At 42.3% G+C, this 15,221-nt stretch overlaps 1 protein-coding gene across 9 annotated transcripts in view; it reads right to left on the bottom strand.

The window, feature by feature from the left end:
- The window catches only part of nectin1b (nectin cell adhesion molecule 1b), a 156,236-nt gene that overhangs the window by 24,684 nt on the left and 116,331 nt on the right, over nucleotides 1–15,221 (bottom strand). For 6 of the 9 annotated variants that reach the window (XM_055012429.1, XM_055012430.1, XM_055012432.1 and 3 more), the window contains exons 6-8: nucleotides 12,725–12,872; nucleotides 10,947–11,013; nucleotides 4,186–4,281 (exon numbers count right to left, since the gene is read on the bottom strand). In XM_055012429.1, the coding sequence (XP_054868404.1) occupies nucleotides 4,186–4,281; nucleotides 10,947–11,013; nucleotides 12,725–12,872 (311 nt within the window). The remainder of the gene's footprint in view (nucleotides 1–4,185; nucleotides 4,282–10,946; nucleotides 11,014–12,724; nucleotides 12,873–15,221) is intronic. The other 3 variants (XM_035952909.2, XM_055012433.1, XM_055012436.1) reach the window with 1 other exon arrangement.

Below are 15,221 nucleotides of genomic sequence, written 5' to 3'. Positions count from 1 at the left end.
ATGGTACAAAGCAATTAACTAGTATTGTAATGACAGATGAACCTCCCCCCCCCCAAAAAAAAAAAACTTCATTAAACATTAGCCAGAGCATTTCGCAAATGAAAAGAAAAAAAGAAAGTGAATGAAAGAAATCAAAGCTGTCCAGAACAATCAACGAAAAAATATGCGAGATTCATGTAATAGCTGGTGAACAAAGCTTTTTTTCCTCCCTTCCATACCTCTATGCCGCTCGGTTTAAGGATGAAAAGGCTGCCAAATTGATGCTCAAAAATAGCCCTTCGGTGCCTGTCAACATGGTGAACTTTTTCACTCATATTGCATCAAAAGGCAAAGAATTGAACGTCTAAGCGGTCGACACCAGAGTACGAGACTTCACTGGCTGCAATTAGGTGGAGGAAACATGTCTTCAGACCACGAAGACGTCGGCCTCCCGAACGGATGTTTGTCCGTTTGGCTCTCAGACTTCAGCGTTTGTGATGTTGACACTTCAGCAGCGTTGCCAGTTTTGCTCTGTGCACCGGACAATGGTAAAACGGAGACGCTGCCAGACTCTTCAACCTCAAATAAACCCCCAACAATCTCCAGTTTCAATAATAGCATCTGCTGCTTACCCTTGACAAAAAATAAGAAACGAAAATCTTTTCGAGCTTAATGTGCAGCTGTTAAAAAAAAAAAAATAATAACAGCAGTTGGTGGTTCTGCAGATCCTGTGATGATTGACAGGCTTTGGGGCAGGAAGGAACACCTAATGATACTCTTTCTGGGTTTGTGATTTGACATTACAGCTCTGATTGTTCCTTAGCAACTTATTTTTATCGTGGATCTTTTGAGACCTATTCTGTCATTTAAAATAGCTGATGGTTGAAGGTGCTGCTCCTGAGCAGCTGCTGTTAATATAATCTTTTTTTGCATATATTCTCTACCACACATGCCCACTAGTTCAACAGTTGTTCTTTTAATGCATCAGATATCATTGATTATTCATACACTCATGATGTCATAAACCTGCTCTTACATATATTTTTTTCTTTTGCTTATTTTTATTTTCCCAGATGCAACTTTGCTGAGTGCGTAGCTTCGTTTTAAAGCGACGGCGGCCGTAAAAAAAGCGAACACATTAAATCCTGTAATGTGTCTATTACAGCCTCATCTTTTCTACTAATCACCATTCAGGCATTAGACGCCTTTCTGGACTCTGCAGCAGTTGTGCCGAGGAGGAGAGCACATTACTTTTTCCTTCTCTCCATTACTTTCTCTTCCCAGATGTCCAGCAGTTTGACCTTGGGCCCTATGAAGAGTATCATAAAGTTGGATTTAAAATCTCAGCAGTGCTGGTACGCGGTGGCCAGCTTGACAGTTAGGTGAAATCTTCAATTATTCAGATTCTAATAATTCTTTTTTTTCCACTTTATCTCCTCAATTTGTGGAGATACACTGCAGTCCTTGACAAGGTCTCGGCAAAGTCAGTGCAACCTCTGCAGGCACAAAGTCTGTAGCAGTTCATGTGTAAATGCTGCTTGTTCCTATGAGAGCTGCTAAACTGCAGTTCATGGACAGAACTACTGCAAACATTGATGCAAGGCTGCAGTAATCCAGAGTTTCCTTTGGATTTGGTGCTCTTTAAACAGCTTAATGCAATATAAAGATTTTGTTCTCATGCAAGCCTGACAAAAGAATTCTGTTCTGTGTGACCACCAGCTGATTAAAACTGTTGGTCACACGGAGCAGGAGCCAATCATCAACAAGGAGCTATGCAGAATCGCTGTGACCGCGGAAAGTGAGGTTTCAAATTCCAAGTGAGCAGCTCGGAAATATTTTTATGACCCAAGGCAATTCGTGGTTTAGTCGCAATTTCATAACTGTAGTGGAGCACACGAATGGTCTCTTCCAAGACTAGATATTGATTCAATACACCTCACGCTACTTATGTTTATAGTGTGTTCGTTTCTACCGTTAGCACAGGAATCAACACATGATGTCGTTTGCAGAGGTGTTACTGGCACAGTTTCACCATCCAGAATTAGTTTTCACCTTTTTCCGGCTGACAGCATGTATAAAAATCCACCATATATATGCAGTCTGCTTTGACTACGCTCAATTCTGTCACTTTTCCAGCGGGAAGACGCCGCACACTGAAAACCAGCATAGAATCAGATGTATTATGGATTTAGGGACATGCTGAGAGTGTGGCCTACTTCTTTGAACCTGCCAAGCAACCCTATCTCCCAAAAATTACAGTCCTATACAGCTAAACTGCATTCTCGAGTACATTTTGAAAGAAACGTATTTTCTCCAGGTAACAGTATGACATAGTAGGGAAGGTTTCCGCTTTCAGAGAGCCACAAAGTCTGCACCGAGGGTGGCGTTGGCATGAGTCCGATGCAGGACTTCCATCCAGGAGGTTTGAATTTCATTTTCATTCGAATGTAAACCATTGGAGTTGCTTTACAAAAAGATCATGCTTTTGGTTAAAATGGATTTTTTTGACAATGTCAACTACATGTTAGAAACTTGGTTGGGTTTAGGTACCAAAACTACTTGGTTAGCTTTAGGAAACCATCAAGGTTTGCATGGGAACTCAACGCATTAGAAGCTTCTTCTCTTCTCTTCTGGGTTACCGCGGTGATGAGTCCCATCTAATACATGATTGGTTGCCTGAAAAGAAGCGCCAGGTTGGAAACAACACAAACAAAGCCAAAGATACACTGATTAGATTCATATTTTGAAACCTACTTCAAAAAGTGGACCACATTTTTGTCAAAATACAGTTTTGTTGCATGGGATGTACTTTTTGGGAAACTGATCTCTGCCAGGGAGTAGCTTCAGTGGCAAAGTTGTGTTCATGCAGCCACTCCATCCTTTGTAGATTCAGGCGATGCCGCTACTAAAGATTAAGCAGCAGTACTTGCATTTGGGGTGCAAGTGGAGTGTTTTGCACATTTTCCTCAAATCACTGTTTGTAGAAAATTGCAGATTGTGTTAATGCCAATGTTAATAGTTCACTTGTCTCTAATTTAATTATAAAACTGCGGGTTTAGGGAGACAGAGCTCTGCAAGGGAGAGACGACTGTAATATGTGGTTTTCATGCAATCACTCCATCCTTTGCATGTTTGTAGATTCAGATTACCACTTCTAAAGATTGAGCAGCAATTCTTGTAGCAGCGCTGCGAGTGGGGAGTGTTTGTAGAGAATTGTTCCATCAGTAGATTACTCTGGAAATAGTTTGTCTCTGATTCATATTAATCTGCTTGTTGAAATGACAAAAACACATCTTAAAGTTAAAATTGTACTTCACTGATCCTCTTTGGGAAATTCGCAGACTTCATTCAACTGTCCTTGGTAGAAAGAGCAGCGACTGTGCAACAACCAGGCATCTGCTCCTGCTTTAATCCAGTCCACTTTGGAGAATTTACCCTGTACGCTTTCCATGACTCTGGGCTCAGAGGAAACTCAAGCAAGCACTAGGAACATGCAAACTCCACAGAAGGAGGCCGTGGCATCTGACCTGGGTTTAAATCTTCCTGCTGTGATAACCAGGTGCTATCTTGAGATTAAATGAACTAAAAGCAGTGTGAAATTACAAGACTTGAGTGCTGCTTTATAATAATCACCACTTCTTTGCTCAAGTACATAATGAACTGTACATGTACTGAATCTAGCATGTAGCATTCAGCACACGCAATAAGGTTATTTTTTTCAGGTTTATGCTGCAGTACAAGATGGATACTTACATCAAAAATGACCAACTGACCATTACTTTTTTTATTAAGAGGAAAATGAATCATTCAGTAATAACAAGGTGTTGCTATAATGACATATTCAGGCTCTCTTAATTGTACTGTGACTGGTTGTTGAAGCAGCTTTGTGACAAGTTGCGTCAGGCAGCTGTGAAAAATTGTACATGGGAAAAAAAAATAGCCTCACAGCACTAAACTGATATATTTCTCCATTACAATAGATATCATTCGAACACCAACCATCTGATGTGGAGGAAATGACATGTCAGGAGAAAATAAAATGGGCATAATTGCTCTTACAGCCGTATGAATGCAACTCTCCGTGCTCCGACTTTGTTTTTGCAGTCTTGTTAAGTATTCGCTGCCTTGAATTTCACTTTCAGAAATCTCAGCATTTCACCCAGAGAGGGAAATAATAAATAAAGAGGAGGAAGATGAGGCTCTCACCTGGATATCATCGGATGTCAAGTGTCCCTTCATGTCACTGTTCTTCTTTTTGGGTGGGGGAGGGGCCGGCTTGTGGGCGGGTGGGAGGTCAGTCCTGTTAAGAGAGTGAAAAGATAACATGACACTCAGCACAGCCAGGGATTGCCACTCTTTACGTCCCTCACCTTCTACAGCACTCTATAATGAGAAGTCCTGCCTGCACTTGCCTTTTTCCACTCTTTCCTTGGATTTTGATAGATCTCGTGTTGGTGGCTTTGTTGCAGCGGCAGCCATCCCTGCCCTTTGAAAGGCTCTCGCTGGAGAGACACTGTGCTAATGAGAGTGGGCTGTAATTGGACACTGAGGTGAGGAGATGGGAATGGAGGGGGTATAGGAGGGCAGGGAGAAGGGCATGTGTGAGTCAAGTCCTCAGGGTGGATTGAGCCTCATCCAGAATGCCACGTGGACAAACACCCTGCCTACTGTGCAGCAACTGTTTGTTTGACATATCGTCCTGAGCTGTGACACCGAGAGCTCAGCGGGCCGTTTCTGCTCTCCACCTTTATTCTGGTTCCCCCCGGTACTAACACCCCCCCTTATCCCGAGGCGCTCACCCCGCCCCTCTGTCGCCACACCTGGGGAAGAACAAAGCCTCCACAGCCTCATCCTGTGCTCGTTTTCATGCCGCCATTAGCAGAACAGTGAGCCAGCTATCTTCTTCCAAATCAACAGTGAAATTTACAGCGGAGATGCAGGCCACTCCGGCACACAGTCATTAATATGATAATAAAAAGGAAAATTAAATAGTGAACAGGACAGACAGCAGTAACTGGAAGCTTGATGTTGAAATAGTGTGAAGTGCATCTGGATAATTATTTGAGACAAGGAAGCAGGAGGGTTGTTGCCACGGAGTCGTTACAAAGCAAACCCCTTCCCTCAAACACGCTGGCAGTCAGATGTCATCTGTTGTATTCTGACATGATATCAGGAGTGATCAAAGATAATGAAGTGGAGCACAGACACTGAGCTGTGTACCTACATGCATTATCTCCGGCTCCTCCCGCCTCCCATTCGCACTGGTTCACGTCCTTATTGAATAACATGACCTTTCCGCAAGGCCATGCTGGCGTTTTAATGTGCAGAAAATTTGTGCATGAGTGCTCCTCTTAACTCTTTCTTTCACGCTCATTATTTCCAGGCCGTATCACCTTGTCTCCAGACAGGGCTGCCGTGCCACTGCCAGATTCATGTGGCAACCTCCTCTGCCTGCAGCACACTTTCACAGCGAATGTACAGAACAGGCGGCGTGCAGCAAACCACATCTTCTGCAATAACCTCTTCCGTCGCAGAGCCTCCAGATGAAAAACATCCATTTTCTCGCAGACAGATAATTATGAGTCTTGTGGAAAACGCGGTTTCGGCAGGTACAGCAGCGCGCTCATTATAAAGTATTGTAATCCATTGCTTATGATTGACTGGATTCTGATACAGGTGAGAACTTAAAAAAAAAAAAAAAAAAAAAAGCGGTGACAGCTGACAAGATAATTTGCTTTCAAGAAATGTATGATACAAAATGTAATTTGCAGCCTCTCTCTGCCCTATGCACACACCACGACACCAAATCATGACTTTTCCTCAGTTTGTTGGAACAGAACGCTAATGAACATCTCATGCATTGACCTAATTGTCATCTCGTGAAAAAGGAAATGTGGCGTCATCTCAACATTTGACACAATATTTGCTGCATTTTTCAGGACGAATCAGTTGCACATCGTCATGACTGAAATCACACAATGTTTACGTACAATGCCGCATTTGCATTCAGATCCTGCAGCGTTTCTCTTAACTTACATTTGACCCCACAGAACCTCTGATGATTGCATTTCATTGCCTGTTCAAATAAGTGCCGGGGCCCCATATGCAGAGAGGGTTTATTAAATCTAACCAAACATGAAGAAATTCCCTTGTCTCATGACTACCACCCCATGGCAACCGCTCTCTCCCTGTCATATGCCCCTGTTCCTGATTGAATTCAGCTAGGTTTGTAATCACGTTACGCACAAGCATCGGCCTCGAGAGACGACGGTCAGCGCATAGACTGTCACTGCTATTTACACATTAGCGGGAAAATGCAGCAAAAAGAGTAGTATCGGTGTTTGATGAAACGTTCTGTGTGCCCAGCGTACACACATATACTTTGTTCTAATGGATATCAAGTAAACATACAGTATGTGTGTGCACAGTCACTCAAACTGTGTCCTGAATCCATACCACAGACGGATAAAGGACTGCCTTAAAAACATGCCGTTGTTCTTAGTTTTACCTTTTTATCTCGGAAGCTACAAAGTAATAAACCAATGCACGTCAACATCAAACAAACGGTAACGTTGGAGACTTCTGAATGTAAAACTTTGAAACAGAAGAGCTCAATGCTTCTGTTTTTGGAAGATTTATTACTTTATGGTTGTATGAAGTATTTACAAAGAAATCAACCCAATCCACCACTTGTTTCTATGTTTCTCCTGTTGGTGCTGAACTGTGCGGCTATACACTATAATCAACATTAAGCTAAATGTATCTTCTAAAGCATAATTCCAATATATTCTAACTAGTTTTGGTCATCATTTCTACCACTTATGATAATGTTGAACTCAAGTTAACTGCTGAGATCTGTTAACAATCTGATGCACCAAAAACATACTCAGCTGAGTACTTTAACAGAATTATTTCAACTGCCTTATTCAGACGGAGAAGCTACATGAGCAATGCAAAAAATGTGGATATTAATCTCACATTTTATTAGAAATCTATGCGTGGCAGCAACAACGGCAGGTAAATTTGGTCAGTCTTAAAACTGCCAAATCGATCTGCAAAGTGTTTGGCTTAAATGGTGCTATTCACTTTTGTTTTCTTTGACAAAATAAGAGCGTTTAAACCTGTCTCAGTGTCTCGCTCTTTTCAGTGATGTTTCTCTGTTATTAGATCTCAGCAATTAACTCGGTGAGAAGGATTATTGACAAAGATGGCCGAAATTGCACTCATGAGGCCTATCAACTTCTTCAATCCTTTTGCATTGTGGGCCAGTAGAGTCCAGTAGAGGCATGTGCAAAGTTTCACCTCCAGTATTGTGTTATATTGCTCTATAGTATGTGCAGAATTGGTCTGTAATATGGAATTTTGACACAGAATGAGACACATGGAAACAGCTACACAGAGCGAACTCCCATGCACATGAGGTGAAGCTGGACTGACATGTTTTTTTGTCTGAATTTATGAGAAAAAGCTTCAGTTTCTGAGTCACTGGTGAATGTTTTTCTCTAGACAATAATAATGACAAGTATTTTTTCCTATGCACAGCTTGCTTTCAAGCTAAATCAGATTAGCCTTTGATCCTGAATTGATTTATTTATGTCTCCTTTCTTGCTCTTGATTAATTCATAAAGGCAGCTTTTTTGGGTGTCTGAGTGACCAGCTGACGTGAAGCTTTTAACTGTCTGAAACTGCATCTGGTGATTAAATGATGTAATGTAAGAGACAGTATTAACCCAAACAAAGGGGAGCTAACGTATGGCTGGATAGGCGGCGTAATTTTAAACATTTATCAAGCTTGCTTTTCTGCCGTGATGCTGCACGTTTTGCCATATGGTGAATAAAATATTCAGCGCTTCCCAATTCTCCCCCGATGCATTTTAATCTCACTAATGCCGCGGTTCGGGCTTAATGTTTGCTCCATCAGTCATTAGTCAGATGCGCTGATGTTCTCCTCAGCTTGACCACCTCGCGAGCATCTCAGCTGTGTGATCACACAGACTGCCTCAGTGCCGAGTGTGATGCAAGGCAGCATGGGGGCGTTGGCTGTGTGAGATGCAGACTCTAATGAAAGCTGACAAGCACCACAAGCCTGTGGGGAGCAGAAAGCACTGGGCAGGGAACCATAAGCTACATTCGAGTTTGCACTGTTTCCTTCTCAGACATCCACCTTGAAGACCTTGCTCCTCCTCGCTCCGTTGGCTACAAAAGGCTCAGGGCAGCTTAAGGGGAGATTTAAGGAGGATAGCAAGGAGAAAACATAACTAATCCTTAAACTGAGAAGAGTAATCTGCGAGGGGAGATTTACAGCAAAGAAAATGACTTTTACAATGCACTCAGCAAAAAAGAAAAAAAAATAGAGAAGTGACTTTCCTATTAGGAATTTTTGCTCGAGTGAGGCAGTTTCCTTGCTCCGATAATCAGAGTTAAGATGTCCCTGAGAGTGACAGTGAGAAAATACTCCTCCTGTATGTGAGAGAAAGCGAAGTGTCGCATTCCCAGAAGCGTTTGGATTAAAGAGCCACCGTATGACCGCAGCCCTGCTCGTGGAAAACAACGTGAAGTGTTTGAGCTGATCCTCGGTGCTCTCATTGATTTCTGTTGATCACAATCTTATTTGGCAATTTAAATGCTAATGATACTTTTAATTGCAAGACGGGATAAATGTGATTTGATCTTTAGGAGGCAATTACTTTCATGCTTTGTCTAGCTCCGATCTTTTCAAAAGGCGGACAACAATTACTCTGCAGAGCTCAGCTTTTTTGTTTTTTTTCTTCTCTCACAAGAAAAGAAAGAAAAAAAAGAATGAAACCAAATGACTTCTTTTTTTCGTTGTTCTTTGACAAGTTTATCAAAAACTAATTCTGCTGCTGGATGAAAGTTTTCTGCTTTTTAGAACATTTAACTTTACAGTTGTACACCATCAGTTTCCAAAACCCCTCAGTCGTTGTTACTAGCATACACACACTGCTGTACAAAATACATGGAGATAAAGGTGTTTGTTATAGACAAGTTGCACTGCATGTATGACATTCTGTACAGACTAAACCAAGCACCATCTTTTTTCCCCCACGCATAAACAATAACGAAATGATTTGAATTCACACCCAGTACAATAACAATCAAAGTTGAATGACTCAGAAAGACATGAAAAGACAGTCCTACTTTGGTTACAGCTTAAAGCAAGAAGGTGTCCAACAATAAAAGAGCACGTATGACATTTAGAAAGATCTTCACACAGCAATGGGGAAAAGCACAAGAACAGTTTACTATACTTCTGCCAGTGTCCTCTTTCTAAAATAAAATTTAAAAAAAATGCACTGCTACAGCACACATCTACATTTACAGCTGCTTTATTCACACACACTTCATTTGATAGGCTGTCAGTAATTCCAAATGTCCTCCAAAATAACAATGATGCTACATTTCAGTCCTGGAAAACCATCCCCAGCCCTCAAGATGGATAAATTCTTGAGAGAGAGAAAAAAATAAAAAATAAAAGTCTTGATATTATGTAGTGATATGGTCCATTTTGACATTCTGCATGTGATTCTTTTCAGATATATTGTTGGAAATGTTGGGCAGGAGGTTGGCATCAAAGTGATTTATACCACAAAGTATTTACAACTGTGTCAGCACCAGCTGTATGTCAGCGAACACCAGCGAGAGAATTCATGTGATTTATTTTTATTTTTTTATCCACGGTGCCACAATTGGCAGCGCTTTACCGCATTTTGGAGGTCATACATCACGGTCGGGCGAAAAGACAGAGCGATGAACACATTATTCTGTGAACATCACCCCTGACAATGCCCATCTATTTTGATAATCAGTTGACTATTGTGCCAGTGCAGCTTCTAAAGGGCCAGTGATTTATTAGGATTGACCAATTTTGAGTCACATCATGTGCCGCTTTGTAAGGGCAAACAGAGGCGTGACTGGCGGTGCAGTCAGGCATGTTATCAAATGCCCAGGCTTGATTAACAGCTCATCAACATGCAGAATTAAACAGTCTGGCTAAATGCTTCCCCTTTACCCCGACATCAGACACTCATATAAAACTATGAATCTCCTCTAGTGGTTCTCTACATTACAAATGAAACCCCCAAAACATTCTCACCGCACCTGTGTCTGCATTCACATAAATAGACATTTCAAAATAAACAGTTTCTTCATAAGACACTCAACATGTTTGATGACAAGAAAATAGACAAGAAATTTCATCGTAAAGCTTTTTTTCTTTTTTTGCATCACATTTCACTACATCGAGCAAATACATGCCAAAAAACTAGTGAGGGGGAAACAACGACGACAGTTACAGCACTGATGACGACAACTCTTGTCATGCATATTCGACGAGAAATCATGCACACAAAAGGAGGGGAAGAGAGCAAGAGGTGGAGGAAAAAGAGAGAGAGAGAGGTTGGACAATGTGGTCTGTCAACATTATTATTGAGCTTTGTGTAAAACGAAACCTCTGCAAGCTCACAGAGTTCCCATTTTTGATGAACAATTTGATATGTATGTTAAATCTCGTCTCATTATTCTGTTTTGTCCAAGCTCCCTGAATCTGATAAACTCTAAGTGGAGCTGGACATTTTATCTTTAGAATTTTGATTAGGTTTAATTGGTCTTGGCACTGTTTTCATCCAGCTTAATTTTCATTCCAAGTTGTTTATCAAGCCGCATTGCCATTATGTTCGTTTTCTTTTCTTTTGTCATGCATAAAATTGAAGTAGAGTCTCAATTTGTGGAATGCCATCAAAACAAACAGACATTTCTTTAGACATCAAGTCCACTGTGTGTCAAGTAAATGATCATTTTGCTTTATTTTTTTCTGCTTTCAGCGCTCACAATGGTGTGCTCAAGTATGTCACTTGCAGGCCACCATTACATGCAGGCAACAGAATAGAGGATCCAGGAGGACAGGGATCAGCAGGGGACAGACTGGGGTCAAGTGCCTCTACTTTCCTTGTGGGGGACTCTGGCTTCTCTGGACCCTGTGTCACACAACTATCAGCAACAGCAGCAACAGCAATGCTGAGGGAGTGGAGTGGGAGACAGAGAGCAGTTACTTCGGTATCAGAGTGAGAAAGAAAGATAGATTAGCAAGGGGAGGGGGAAGAGACAGAAAGCAATGGGAGCCGTAAGAGTCTGTGTGCTTCATTTGTCCTGAAAAGCGATGGAACCAGTGTGGTATCTGGGTCTCTGTATCCTCAGAGCTGGACCTGCAGCGGCAGCAGCAGCAGGCGGAGAACCGAAAAAAACCTGGCAGAACGTCACGTAGCTGCTTAATGTTAGCACCGCCGCTCTGGATGTCAAATCAGTTAGAAGATTCTGGAGGGGGGACCTCTAAAATAAGCATTATAATCTCATCATCTCAGTTGATTAAAGGCTCATGTGCACCCTCTGCCAGACTCTGCACACCCCCGGCCTCTGTTGTTTTGGTAATATTCCCAGCGAGAAGGACAGCCAGCTCCTGCACACAGCGGCATCCTTCCCATGGGAATGTGGTTTGCATCCTGTATATCCAGTATAGCCAAGAGCATCACGGAAACCCTGGCAACCGTGGTGCTACACGTCGCGGCCAGGTGTTTCAAACAAAGGCAATTAGCAGAACGCAACTTAAATGCGTGTTTCCTTCTTTAGTGGAGACACTTTGTTAATATTTGTAGTTGAACAGATGGCAGAGACCCTTAACACTTCAAATAACGCAAAAATAAAGATACTTTAGATTTTCACAGCTCCATTGCTTGCTGTTGTCTCAGCTGCACCCACTGCAACTTCTGATTTCCCCTCTGTGTACGGGCAGCAGCTGGCAATGTTCAAAACTGTCATGGCCTTTGGTTTGGAGGCAGAACAAAATTACCTGGTTGGCTGGAGGAGGCGTTGTAGGAGCAAATAGAGCTACCAGCTTCCTAAATCTGCCTTTAATAACAATTTGGCTGAATTAATTGATGCAACAAAAGACATGTTTTACTCTAAAAGACTTTCTGACCTTTTCAGTTTAAGTGACCTTTTTGACATTGCTTTTGCATGATTCAGACTTCAAGTTCCACCTCCACATCGGGTTCGAGATACGTAGATCAATATCTGAATTTGCATTTGAGTTTTAGGTTTGCCCGTTTCCAAACTCAACTCCCCGTTCGCTAATTGCTCCTTCAAATGAAAACGTATTTGCATAACTCCCCAACTGTTCCTCCGAGTAGGAATTTAGAAGCAGTCTGACCTCGAGACCAACAATCTCCTAGAAAATCTACTTTAGTTCCTGATGATATCACAACCATCCAACAGAGGTGAACCTCTCCCAAGAAGAGTCTGCAGCACATGCTCCTCCAATCAGTCCTGATTAAAACAATAGTGTTTTAATGGGGAACGGCCTCAGTAGACACATTACAATCAAGCAACCACCTAATAGCTGCTGCTTTAATGGTAATCATTGATTCTATCTGCTACAGTAAATGAACATAAACTTGCTTTTTTTTTAGCATGAGTGCAATTACATTATTTTTCATAAAGTGACCTATAGGAAACAAGATTATCGGCGTCTAGGATAAATAAGGCAGTGGCATGTTTGCGGCATGTTCTTCTGTCTCCCAACACATTACCTGGACTAAAAAAAAAAAAAAAAAAAAGAAGTGTTTCGGCCCTTTCAAAGTGTTTTTCTCTGGTGGGCTGACAAGAGTGCACACCTAATCTTACCACCTGTCTAGCCCCCTGCAATATTCTCTGGCAGAGGCTCGGTACTCACAGGTCATTATCTGTCTCAGTGCGGGTCTTCTGTTGCCTTCGATGGACCATGAAAACAGTAACAGCCACGCCAATGATGAGTCCGATGGCGACGACACCTCCAAGGATCCCGATAACACCACCTGGGGGACCCTGCGCCATCGGCTTCTCTGCAGTCAAGAGGAGAAATAACAGTGTCAGGGTAGGTGCTCTTTGAGTAATTGATGCTGCTAGGAAGAACTTGAAAAAAAAGCTGCAGCACACAAAAAAGCAACAGGGAAGACAAAGAGACTCCACTAATGTCACATGCTGTGCTCTTGAAGGCATCATGAGGTTTTTCGCAGAAGTTCTCGCTGTAAATCACAATTTTGGACCAGCGACTGGTTTCGAAATGAAACAGGCAATGCATCCAAAAAGAACAAACAAACCCGAAAAAATAGACAAATGCAACATGTGTAGAGAGAAATCTTTACAAACCATTTGACACAACATTTGGCAGGCTTCATTTTCTGTCATAAAACACATCCAAACACTATTTTCAGAGTCTTATTTCGGGGATGGGGCCATTGTCCTGCCTGTCCTGGCGCTGCATGAATACCACACTGTAGTGGTCACTCAGCAGCTGCTGCATTTCTAATGTGCACTTCATCAACTGTCCAAAAGAAGCCTAAATTGGCTTGGACTTGACAGCAAACCCAAATGCACTCCTAAGAGCTATTATATTTTAAAGTCCTTGCCAGCAGGGGGTAACAAATGCAAAAGCAAATTCCGGCATCGCAGAGAAAGAATGTGTGGGGCTTCGGAAGTGAAACGATTTACCTAAATCTGTTGAGAGCAAAATACAGAAAAGTTATTCTACTACTGTCAGCTGCACTGACTTATGAAGGAGACATGAAGGTCTAAGCCCAGTAAACACAGCACATTGTTGATGTTACTCTCTGCACGGTGCTCAATACCTCTGTTGATAAAGTCAAGGCTATTAACTTTACAAAAGGCACAGGGATTGCAGCGGAAAACTTGAGATATTGATGCAAACAATTTTTTTAAGAGCTGCATAGCGCTATCATCATCTCCTCAATTAAATTTTTGGAAGCGCCTTTGAGAGCCACACTCTGGAAGTGTCTCTGGGAGCTTTTTAAAGGCACTGTCATAAGTAATCTGTGACCAGCGCCGGAGGGAGAAACTGGGAGAAATATTGGAAAATAAATACCTTTTGATGTCAACATATAACTGTTTCAACTAAAGACGTTAAAAGAAGATCATTGTCACTTCTTTGCATCGGGGCTTGTTGATTTCCTGCTTTTACATGTGGTAAACAATAATTGATCCTGTATGTGATCAGAGCGCATCAGAATGTAATTCATCTGTTGTCACGTAGATGAAAACTTAAATTACTGCAGGTCCCATGTGAGCTTTCCTCCATTGTGTCCCGGATGATGTCAGGTATTACTAAAATAGGACAGTCGTTTCCTTTCAGAAGCATAAAGGAGCTCTTTCTTTCCCCTCTCTCAAAGCAAACAGCACTGGCATCTGTTTTCTCCGACAAGAGCAGTTAAAGCTGTCCTTTCTAAGACAGGCCGGGGACCAATCAATGGCTGCGAGCCTGTTGTGATGGGTCACTGCGAATTCTCACTATCTCGCGCTTTGAAAAAGGAAAGCCTATCTCCTGCCCTCATGATGTCTCCATTATTATCTGTCCGTCCCTCCTGGTAGTGACAGGACAAGGCCTCGCTCCCAGGGGGCCTCTTCTCAACAGCCCCTGCTCGCTTGATTCACTGCCCATAATGATGGATACACAGAGGACCAGTTCACATACAGCCAACACAATAGCGAGCACGTTAGCCCACCTTGTACCCGTCTCAAAGTCAGCGATTATATATCGTGTCCATCAGATTGTCCTGCCGCGGTTGCTGTGGCTGATCTAATTTTCTCTCTTCTGTTACCTAAAAGTCATCTCAACCACTGCACACAAACAGAAAGTAAACAGACTCTCTTATAGCCACACATGCTCCCCCTCCTCGCCATGCATTTCAATGAAAGTGACCGTGGAGTTGCTTTGAAGACCGGGCATAAATGTGATCTCGCTGTAGCATGGGAGCAGATAAGCAGGAACTCCTACTGTTGTCTCATTGCACTACATAGTGAAAGCCACTGGGCTGAATTTCATGGCCCTAATGCAAATGCCAGACACAATAGTCTGTTGTATAACACTAATACACAGAGGAGTGGACTGGATCAGAATGCAATTTCCCTGTTGTGGAGCCTGAGGCGCTCAGCACACAGGATTTACACTGTCACCTCCTAACACATATAGTCGGGTGAGCCATCCGCTGCCGAGGGTTTTGTCTGCTTCTAACTGGGGATTCATCAAAAATTAAAGCTTTAATTTTCCATACACGGCTTCTACATTAAAAAGGCACCCATCTTCACATATATGCACTGTTTGGTTTTGGGTGGAAACGAATTTGCAAAATGCTAGAGTCGTGGACAGCAGAGGATGTTGTGGACTGTGAAACAAA

This window comes from Amphiprion ocellaris, chromosome 7 (genome assembly GCF_022539595.1).
Source record: "Amphiprion ocellaris isolate individual 3 ecotype Okinawa chromosome 7, ASM2253959v1, whole genome shotgun sequence".
NCBI classification, from domain to species: Eukaryota; Metazoa; Chordata; class Actinopteri; family Pomacentridae; genus Amphiprion; species Amphiprion ocellaris.
The sequence above is the reverse complement of the archived record's forward strand: the minus strand, read 5'-3'. Positions and strand labels throughout refer to the sequence as shown.